The 11,318-nt window shown below is 39.1% G+C and overlaps 1 protein-coding gene across 1 annotated transcript; it reads left to right on the top strand.

The window, feature by feature from the left end:
- The first annotated feature begins 7 nt into the window (after positions 1-7).
- LOC102708372 (probable glucomannan 4-beta-mannosyltransferase 2) lies at positions 8-4,452 on the top strand. The gene is made up of 9 exons (XM_006662280.3): positions 8-439; positions 534-632; positions 1,383-1,635; positions 2,706-2,816; positions 2,942-3,078; positions 3,209-3,322; positions 3,395-3,594; positions 3,674-3,871; positions 3,989-4,452. The coding sequence occupies exons 1-9, from the start codon at positions 134-136 to the stop codon at positions 4,149-4,151; spliced, it is 1,581 nt and encodes a 526-aa protein (XP_006662343.2). The 5' UTR covers positions 8-133; the 3' UTR covers positions 4,152-4,452.
- The last annotated feature ends 6,866 nt before the right edge of the window (positions 4,453-11,318 follow it).

Raw genomic sequence — 11,318 nt, 5'->3', positions numbered from 1 at the left:
ACACCCCTACACCTACCCTACCCCTCCTCCCCTCCGCCTTTCGAAAAGCTGCACTGCACTGCACTGCACTGCACGCATCGCTTCCCCCGCGCCCGATCCCTTCCCTTCCCTTCCTCCCGCCGCAGGCCAGCCCATGGCGCTGGCGCTGCCTCCCTCCTCCTCCTTCCCGGCGACCTGGGCAGCGGCGGTGCGGGCGGGCGCGGTGGCGCCGGCGCTGCGGGCGGCCGTGTGGGCGTGCCTCGCCATGTCCGCCATGCTCGTCGCCGAGGCCGCCTGGATGGGCCTCGCCAGCCTCGCCGCCGCCGCGGCCGGCCGCCTCCTCCGTAGCCCCCACCGGGGCTACCGCTGGGAGCCCATGCCCGCCGCCGCCGACGACCCTGAGGCCCCGGAGCTCTTCCCGATGGTGCTCGTGCAGATCCCCATGTACAACGAGAAGGAGGTCATCGACCGACCCACTCACACCGTCCCGCATTCCCTCCCTCTCTCCCCCCGATCCCATTTGGTTCATCGCATTATTCGTTGTTCGCTTGCAGGTGTACAAGCTCTCCATCGGAGCGGCGTGCGCGCTCACATGGCCGCCGGACCGTATTATAATCCAAGTATTGGATGACTCTACCGATCCTTTCATTAAGGTAAGCCTAGAGTTCAGTGACTGAGGTTGTCTTGATAAGGCCAAGAGAGAAATGTTTTTACTCCGGATCAGGATTTGGTTGCTGTGGTGCTCTTGTGAAAATAATGCTCCGTGCATTGCATTGCATACCAAATTTCCATACGCAAACCGTGCAGTATTGAACTCATTTCTATTTGTGAGGATTGCAATCAATATCATTTGAAGATAGACGGGTGTCAGAAGCAAAGAACTAACGCCCATCCTTCAGTGAATAGTCCATATAAACTCCGAATCTTATTTCTGTCAACTGACCAAGCTACCATTATTTTTAAGGACAAATCAAGTGTGGATATATGTGATGAAATGGATTCGGCACCGTGGAGACAGAACCATCTCACTGTGATTCATCAAGTTTCAAGTAGAATAATCATTATATGTAGTACTTTTACTTGACTGCGACATAATACCTTCTTTCTATCTTGCTTATCTGGTTGAATAGAACCATTTAGTCACTTGGTCAGTAACCAAATACAAACTCCTTGATGGAAACAGTGAAATAGAAATCAAGGTGATCTACAGGTGGAAACTTTAAATTTATTATTGTACTGTTCCTTTGTGTCATTGTGTGTATGTGTGTGTGTGGAGAAAATAGCATTGCTGAGGATGTATTGAGTCCGATATGCTAAATAATTGTTTATAACAAGTCAGGATCATTTAGCATTTGTCTTGAGATTATCATATCCCTTTCCTTAATAAGTTTTCATTAGTGCAGGAATTAGTGGAGCTTGAATGCCAGGAATGGGCCAGCAAGAAAATTAATATCAAGTACGAGGTTAGAAACAACAGGAAGGGATACAAAGCAGGAGCCTTGCGGAAAGGCATGGAGCATACGTACGCACAACAGTGTGACTTTGTTGCTATCTTCGATGCAGATTTCCAGCCTGAATCAGACTTCCTTTTAAAAACCATGCCATATCTTCTGCACAATCCAAAGATTGCGCTTGTTCAGACACGTTGGGAGTTTGGTAAGCAGAATGCCACCATTTTTAGATAAGCATGTGGTTTTTAGATTACTTCACTTTTGCTGTACTTGCTTTATCATGCAAATGGAGTTGAAGAAATGAAGGAAGAGAATCCTGTATGGTCAAATAACAATACTAAGTAGTATGGACTATGGAGCACTAAGGATGAGGAATGGAAATGCATTGCCAACTTATTTGCTCCTCTTCATTCTTGCATGCTTAATATTCAGTAGTGAATGTTTCTAATGAAAGCATCTCTTCAAAAGCGTAGAAAAGTGCAAGCATCTCTAGATGTTGTCTAATTCACAAATTGTATGTTAGATACTTAGATGAGATTTTGATGGATTGGATCTAGAGTGTGAGTTTCTGGTCACTCCTGACTTATTGTTATTTTTAATCTAGATGGTTTCAAAAGCATCTACAAGTCCATCAAAATCTGATCCAATGATCTGCCTCCGAGTTTGCAAATATCTAGGGATGTGGTTCCTTGAGATTTTTTTTTCTGTGCCGTATTTAATGGAAGGATCAAGATTCCTAACAAAGTGCTGGAATAACTACAGTCACCAGAAAACTAGAGTTGACAGAGACTCTTGCTCTGTTTGAAGCTTATGTTTCACCCGAGGCTGCATTGAAGCAACATTAGTTAGGCAAATATTTATTCTGCTTTTTTCATCATTGCAATTTGTTAAACCTAACCATCTAAAGGACTGCATTGAAGCAACATAAGTTAGGCAAATATTTAGTCTGCTACTTTCATCATTGCAATTTGTTAAACCTAACCAGTATGTTGATTTCATTCTTTTTTTTGTCGGGTCGGCAGAAGGATGCCAACCAAATTCATTCAGATTGAAAGAGGAATTTACAAAGATTTCAACCCACGCTTCAGTTTATACACATGATATTATCTAGGTTGACAGTTTGAGTAATAAATCATTTCTGCTGATTCCTAATTATGTTCTGGTGTAATTTTTCCCCTCTATGGCAGTGGTAATATCGATAACTTGAAATGAGTAGTTTTGTTTATTCTGATTACAGGATGTTCCTGACCTGGCCTTTGCCGGGCGATTTTGCAGTGAACTACAATGTTTGCCTGATGACAAGGATACAGAAGATGTCACTGGACTATCACTTCAAAGTGGAGCAAGAATCAGGCTCATTTATGCATGCATTCTTTGGTTTCAATGGTAAGAACAATTCTCATAGCCATTTACTTGAGGCTTCAATCTTGCGTGCTATTTTTGTATTTCTTCAACTGATATATTTTATCATGAAGCATGCCAAAATAATGGTAATTTTACCTTGTTTACAGGTACAGCTGGTGTGTGGCGCATATCTGCTATTAATGAATCTGGAGGATGGAAAGATCGCACCACTGTGGAAGACATGGACTTGGCTGTGCGAGCAAGCCTAAAGGGATGGCAGTTCTTGTATGTTGGTGATATAAGGGTATATCTTGCACTCTCTGTGAATTAATTTGCTTTTCTGTGAGCATATGATATGAGCATGTGCTATGATGTGCTCTGACAGCATTGAAATTATTTTTAGATAATGGAAGCTTTTTACTGATCTTACACAGGTGAAGAGTGAACTCCCAAGTACCTTCCAGGCCTATCGTCACCAACAGCATAGATGGACATGTGGTGCTGCCAATCTTTTCAGAAAAATGGCATGGGAAATTATTACAAACAAGGTTTGCCTTCTCAAATCTCTCCCCAAAAGAAAAAAGTTTGTCCTGTAACTATATCATCTAGTCTTGATGCAGGAGGTGTCAATATGGAAGAAACATCATCTTTTGTATAGTTTTTTCTTCGTGCGGAGGGCCATTGCTCCCATCCTGACTTTCTTGTTCTACTGTATTGTCATCCCGTTGTCTGCCATGGTTCCTGAAGTCACTATTCCTGTCTGGGGCCTGGTCTATATTCCCACGGCCATTACTATTATGAATGCCATCAGAAATCCACGGTATTCTTTTTTCCATAGTACATCCTCCTATGTACTTTCTAACTGCAACTTACCAAAATGATCTTATACAATATGATAGGTCAGTCCATCTCATGCCATTTTGGATTCTTTTTGAGAACGTCATGGCCATGCACCGTATGCGTGCAGCTCTTAGTGGTTTACTTGAAACTTCACGTGCAAATGATTGGGTAGTTACTGAAAAAGTTGGTGATCAAGTGAACGATGAGCTTGATGTCCCGCTGCTTGAACCAGTGAAACCCACTGAATGCACTGAAAGGTAAGTGAAGCAACCAATAACAATTTTACATCATCTGTTTTTCTGGAGCAAGCACAGTGTACTTAAATGGTGAAAGAATGTGTGATGTGCCTTAGATTTCAACCTTTGCCTTTGCAGGATTTACATTCATGAGCTCTTGCTTGCACTCTATCTCCTTATATGTGCGTCGTATGATTTCATTCTTGGAAATCATAAATACTACATCTACATCTACCTCCAAGCTGCTGCATTCATTGTGATGGGGTTTGGATTTGTTGGAACAAGAACTCCTTGTACGTAGCAGATACGGCAATCTTACCACTTACCGCTTTAGAATTTGCTCTTAGGACAACAACCAGTGTGTTGTGTGCAAGAAGGATGATCTGATGATAGGATATACAAAATTGGGTTACATGATCTAGGCTAGATATCTGTATATTTCTAATTGATGCATAACATTTGATGTCTAGAGTCACTCAGCGGCATCTCTTTTGTGATGGCATGATTTTGGAAATTGCATCCAGACTAACTAATAATCAATGATGTACTGTGCTGATTTTGGCACACCATGTGATTTGGCATAGCATGTATTTCTGAAGCAAGCATGCAGGAGCACTGCCCACTGTATTGATATTGCAGGAGGATTATATGAAGGTATTTCCATACATGATTCTAAACCAATAGATGAAACGACAATTTCTGGTCAAATATTAACAATTTTGAATTTCAAATTGCACTCCTTGGACCCCCCCCCCCCCCCCCCCAAAAAAAAAAAATCCCCCAAAAGAAACAATAACAAGAAAAAGTAAGCTAGCTCATGTGTGGAGACAGAGCAACTGTCTGATCTTGGAAGCATAGCCCTTATCCTCATCGCCATATAACATCTGATCATCTGTATAACCAAAAAAAACAAATCTATTGCACTGTTCAGTTGCCATTTTAAATCGTTGTATAACTGGATTTCTTCTGTGGAACCATTTTAACATGGCCTAAATTTCTCCTGGTGAAACTGATACACAAGTGTCCGAGTAGTACTTGGCCAGTTGTCTTTTTTTTTTTTTTTTGGGCGAGGCTAGTTGGCTTCTTCACCAACAACGAAACACAAGGTGTTTGGTTGGAGTTTTGCTGCATTTTCTTGGGCCATATGTATGTGGTGTGTGATGTGATTAGCCCATTTTTCAGCCAGCGTAGCGTCTGTTTGTGGATCACCAAACCAAAACCAAAACCAAAACCAAAACCTGCTTGTCTGTCGCTGTGGAGGTGATGGAAAGCACTGCGCTTTGCTTACCCTTTTTCTCCTCAGCTCAGCCAAGTATAACATGAAACGTCGCTCTCCTTTGGTTGCTTTCCCAACGTAATGCCAAGAAAGATATATATAGAGAGAGTATGATGGAATTGAAGGTGAGAAGGTAGTGCAAGCAAAGGAGCCAAAGGACATGTATTTTGTTGAAAAAAAATGACTTCAGTTTGTTGCTTTCTTTAGTGTGGAAAAAAAGGGGAGAATTATGGTTCATTTGGTATGCATATTTCTTGTGTTTTTTTAATGTTTAGTGTCATTTCAGATGTGTTTTGTTTTTTTATTAATCCTTTTGGGCAGACACATGCCTCTCTGACTGGACTATAGAAGAATATATTATATGATAATGGGCTTTGGAGAAAAGAGAATATAAGGATCTAGTTCCTGCATTTTTCCCACCAGGCATATCTTGTAGCTTTTTTCTGCTCCAAGGGCTTTATAAAGTGGGGTTTGGGCAACTATGCTTGGACATCCAATGACCTTTCCACTTTTGATTTTATCTAATAATTTGATAACAACATCTATAACTTTTTTTTCTTTTGAGGGGTAAAGAGAATGTATACACTCCAAGTTGCGCTACACGTGCACCACTATGCAAACACATAAATAGTAAAATATGTTATTCTATGACATCCATAGTATATATCCCACCTAAATCCAAACATCTCACTTAGTTAGATTCATGCATATGTATTATGTATATAGATACTATGTAACTAATATCAATAAGTGTATATCAATAAGTGTAGTGATTATTATTATTAGAGTGAAATACAGAACCGCTCCTCAAATTTGGACTGGAATGCTACTTGTTAGTTGCCTTTGACAGGTCTTAGCTGTTAACGTGGTTGTCCACGGTGGTAAATATTTTACATTTAGTCCTCAATTTTAGAAGAATTTTAGATTTGGCCTAATTTGGAGTTCGTATGAATTAATTAGGGATTTTAGAAGTTTTGAGCTATTTAAAATGATTTTCTAAAAATTAAATTGATTTATGATGCAATTACTAATTAGTTCTCTTAAAGGAACTGGATTTATTGCATCAGCGGTGGGAGCCGACACCGATGGGTAGGCCCCATGCGTTAGCTACACCATGGTGTAGTCCATGGTGGCGGCCGATGGCGGCCTACTACGTGGGCATGCGAACACACACGATCGACATAACAACCATGAGGGCACCAAACGGCCATGGTGTGGTAGTGCCATATGGGTAGCCGGGATCGCTCAGGGAGGGAGATCGGATGGTCGGGTGATGTGAGACAACTGGTGCCCAAAGGAGATGGCCCACCGGGCCAGCTAGAGGGCAGCAGCGCATGGCCTTGGGAACTACACGAGAGAGAGGGAAATGGTAATGTCTTCTCACTGAGAAAACAAAGTGGTGGGAGGAGGGGAACCTTGGCCGGTGGCGACAAACCACTCGTGATCCTGGCCGGAACAACACCGCGACGGTGCTCCGCGACAGGAAGGAGCAACCAAGGTTCCCCTCGGCTAGACAAAAAGTATTAGCGGGGCACACATGACTAGCGGTCTAGGTGCACAATGGAGATAAGGAAAGGAGGCACGTATACCTTAAAGAGAGGAGGGAGCAGGGTGCCTTTATGGGCTTAGGGCGGTGGCTTGGCGGCAACAAACCACGAAATGAGGAGGAGAGAGAGACGGTCAAAACAATGACATGGGATGTAGGCGCATGGAAGGTGTGGAAGTTGAGCAGTCGAGTGGGGCATGGACTGGATTCGGCCCAAGCCAACGAAGGAGGAGATTTAATTAGTTTAGTTAATTTAAAGAATTGCTGATTTGATATTTGTGATATTAAAATTACTTATTGATCTCTAGAAATTCCGAGAAAAATCGAGTGGGCAAATTAGATTATGTCGAGTATTTATAAAAATATTCCCAGCCATGATTTATTAAGGGGATTTTTTATTTCCCCTCTTCAATTCACTTGTTAATTAATTTACTAATTTAGTTATAATTCTAGAAATGAATTATTAAACGATTTTTAATCCCTGAAGAAAATCAGTGCGTGACATTCTTATCCCCAGAAGTTAAGGTCTATTGCCTGCCTTCTCAGTGATCAGGGAACCTTCTGACAGTTAATCACCGTCACCCTAATTGCTGCATGCTCCGGATATCAAAGTGGTGGAATTGATTTCAGGTACTATAGCTGAGTGGCTAAATATACATTAGTTGCCAAGACGTGGGTTAGAACAACTCCAAGAGATGTCTACAATTGATCATTAAAAATAAATTTTAGAAGTTAGGCTAGAATATATATCTCCAACAATTTTACTAAATACATTTATAATATCTACATATGTCTAAAATTATTTCACATGTATCATAAATTTAGAGCAAAAATATGTGTTCATAATACAAGTTATTTATTTTTAGATTTCTGTTGGAGAAGTGTTTAATTTTTATGTCCAATATATTTTTTAGATAACTCAATACAAATTTTTGGAAAGTAAAGAATACTATTAGAGATGCTATAAAGACAGTGCGATGTAAAATGCTTGCCCCTGTGGCTAATTAAAGACAGTTCGACGTACGGTACGGGTGGTACATTAAATCATGATTAGGGACCTAAATATACGATTTATAAGATTATGAGCATAAGTGACATGCAAATCCAAGTTTTTTAAGGTTATCACATAATCTGTCTATTTCGCATGAATTATTTTTTGGCGATTGGATTTGACATTTCTCGGTGAGAGCGAGGTTTCATCCACGTATTTGTAATTTTCAACTGCACACTGCACGTCTATACGCCAACATCGATCTAAGGTGTCATCTACTTATATCATACTCTCCCTAGGTTTCAAAATATAAACATATTTCGATGTAAATTTATTCCACAGTATAAGTATTTATAATTTTACTTTTTCAATCAATCACTTTTTCATTTATTAGTTTTTTATTTATTGAGAGGCACTAAGTCTTTTCTCTTAACCTTAATATCCACTAAACAAATTAGAAATACCAACCTTAATACTGCTAAACAAAATAAAAATCCTTATACTATCTCCATCTTTTTACTTGATAGCGGTGACTTTTAGAATTACATTGAATTGAATTAATAGTTACATAAATTTTAACTATTTTGCTATGATTTGTCTTATCATTAAAGACTCTCTGAGCCTTACATATAATTTTACATATTTAAACAAAAAATTTAAATAAGACAAAAAATACAAATTCAAAAGTTAACGATATCAAATAAAAACAAAAAAACAGAGAGAATATTCTATAACAAATGGGATATTATTCTCCCTTCCTCAGGTACAAATAGCACTCGCCGCAACTTAACAGTTTTTTCATGCTTTACATGTTTTTCCTAAAGAACTCTTTGCATGTTCTTGAATCCATACACAATATGCACCACAAGCTTACATACGGTGCTCCCATCCATGCATGTTCCCTCGACCAAAAACCCATCAAATTAAATCCATACACTCTAGTATTAGGTAATTACTCCAAGCAAAGTACAAGCAGTTGATAGCCAAAAGCTATCTCCATCTTAGTTCACATGTTGAGACAGAAAACTGAACATTGACCATCAGAACTGATTTTTCAGTCCTCACCGAGAAAAACGAAAAACGCCAGCCACGTGGCGCGCTCCCGCTTTCTCCACGTGTGCAGGATGGGAATAATTTTTCTCCAAAGTACGGTCTTTGTGAGACATTAATCTAACCAAACTTTGAAAGATATTATCTCTGTTTTTTTAATAAAGAAAGGCTCTTCTCCAGAATTATATATGTGACCTGCGAAATCTTTATTCTCCAACAGGTACAGATCCGAGGACTTTGTGAAACTAATCCACGTCTTTTCGCTTCTATTTATACTTATAAGCTAAAATTTAAATTTTCAATCTTAAATTTAGAGTTGATTCTGAGGTTTTTTTTTACCGAATTTTATTTTCCAGTCTTGTGTTTTAGTCGCTAAGAATACGTATATACAAGTTTTATTCAAAAATTATTTTCTGTTTGCAAATATTCGTTTGTTTTTTCTATAAAAAAGCCAATCAATCATCCCCAAGTCAACATGCATTTGTGCCTATTCAACTAGATAAGGTTGTTTAGCTTAGATGCAAAGAAATTAATTATCTAGGGATGTGCTTGGACGGTTCATTAGTTAATATCCAGGAAAGGCACTTAATTAATTAGAAATTCGTGCAAGTAATCTTGTTGGGTCTAACTATGGCTGAAATTCATGTTGGTTAAAACATTTTCCACTCATGAGTCACACATGGAGAAATGGTTTTTTACTCTTTAGAATTTACATAAGACGGAAATGAAAACCGGCAAATGAATTTTATTTCAATTCTTTCTTCTTAGAACCGTAAATACACAAAATGTAGGCCCACAAGAAAACCCAAAAATTAAGTTAAAAACTTTGTTGATTTGGTATTCAATTAATTAAAAAAAATTGGACTTTGCTAGTCTCTTTCAAGCCAGCTAAAACAGAGGTTGTTACCCTTTTAATAAAGTCAAAAAAAGGGCACTTACACAGTTACACCACTCACAATAGGAGGGTTGTGATAAAGGAAGCTGACCGGGTAAGAAAGAAGTGTAAGCTGATTCTAAAGAAGTTCTTAAGGTGAAGAACTTTCTAGAAGAGAAATGTGGAAATGGACACATATGTGGTTGACTTGTTCTTGGCTAGGTTTAGTGCCACTGTTTTTATTTGTATTGTCTAAAAAAAAGGTGCCAATATTTTTATACAATGTAAAAAAACTTATCCTTGAGAATATTTTGTACTAAATGGTTACATCTTTCTCTCTCCTTTTTTTAGCTTTATACAGTATATGTATCCCAACAAGGGAAAAATCGGCGGGGATTGTCTGCAGTTACTGCTGTGCAGTAGCTGCAGCTGACATGTGGGCCTTGTATCCCATATATTAGCCTCTGTTACTGCATAGCAGTAACTGCAGAGGATCTATGCCCGGGAAAAAGGGTTCACCCAACTAGTGCAAAGAGGAGCCAGCTAGGCATGCCATCGGGCACTGATGCTCTGATGCAGTGACACATCAATTGGGCCATGTTCGGTAGCCCCTGCTAGTTAACTTATCTCTCTTGTTTTTCGCGCGCACGCTTCCCGCACTGCTAAATGATGTATTTTTTACAAAAAAAATTTTTATAGGAAAGTTGTTTTAAAAATCATATTATCTATTTTATATTTTTTTAATAATTAATTGATCATGTACTAATTTATTATTATGTTTTCCGTGCCGAGGATAAGTTAATTTACCCATGTATGACGAACGTGGTCTTGGTCTACATACCAACCTGGTAGACCAGGTTCGTCCATAATTTTGGTAAACCTTATATTGGACGATGACAGGGAAGGATGCAAACAGGAAACAATAAACTCTTCATTCCCCAACTTTACACCTGGCAAATCTTTGACCACCACAGGGTCTGGGTTTTTACAATAAACTCTCAAAGCATTCTAAAATTAAAATCACATTCTTTCATATGCATGTAGATATAGTTATTAACATAGCCAAGCTGGTAGATTGACAAGACAAAACCGACGGAAATAATTTGTGGTGCGGAGCTCTTCTTACGATCAACTAGACAATTAATCTCACGATCAAGAAGATGTGCGTGTTACACATGGCTTCCACGCTAGTGTTATCTAAAGTTCTGTCGAAAAAAAAAGAGATCATGGAACGGTACAAATAATTGTAGCCACAGAGAGTTTGCCCAATTAAGTGAGGTGAGACAACTTGAGAGTGAAATGCATTCGGCATGTTCTCAAAACCACTGTAAGAAAAGAAAAAACCCAACGAAGTGCAACTTAATACAGGGCTTTTAATTTTTTGCAACTCTTTACCACTCTCACTTAATACATCCAAGAAACCAAGTGAAAGCATCAGAACCACATGATAAATCAGCAGTGCAAAGTCCTTTGTGTGTTTATTCTGTTCCCTAGCATTTATGATGCAGTTAAAATTCATGATTGTTATAATTCAATATTGATTTTGCATATATAGATAGGATCATGATTTTAAAGTAAAATTTTCAACTATAATACCATCTTTCAAATTACGGTTTTGAGGTAAATATAGTCTGATCCTATGACTCAATCCCTACAAACATAAATGGCATAACTAAACACTAATCCTGGCAATCTTGGTCAGGAATTCACCAAGGTGATCTCGAGATGTTC

The sequence above is a fragment of the Oryza brachyantha genome, chromosome 10 (genome assembly GCF_000231095.2).
Source record: "Oryza brachyantha chromosome 10, ObraRS2, whole genome shotgun sequence".
NCBI lineage: Eukaryota > Viridiplantae > Streptophyta > Magnoliopsida > Poales > Poaceae > Oryza > Oryza brachyantha.
The sequence above is the reverse complement of the archived record's forward strand: the minus strand, read 5'-3'. Positions and strand labels throughout refer to the sequence as shown.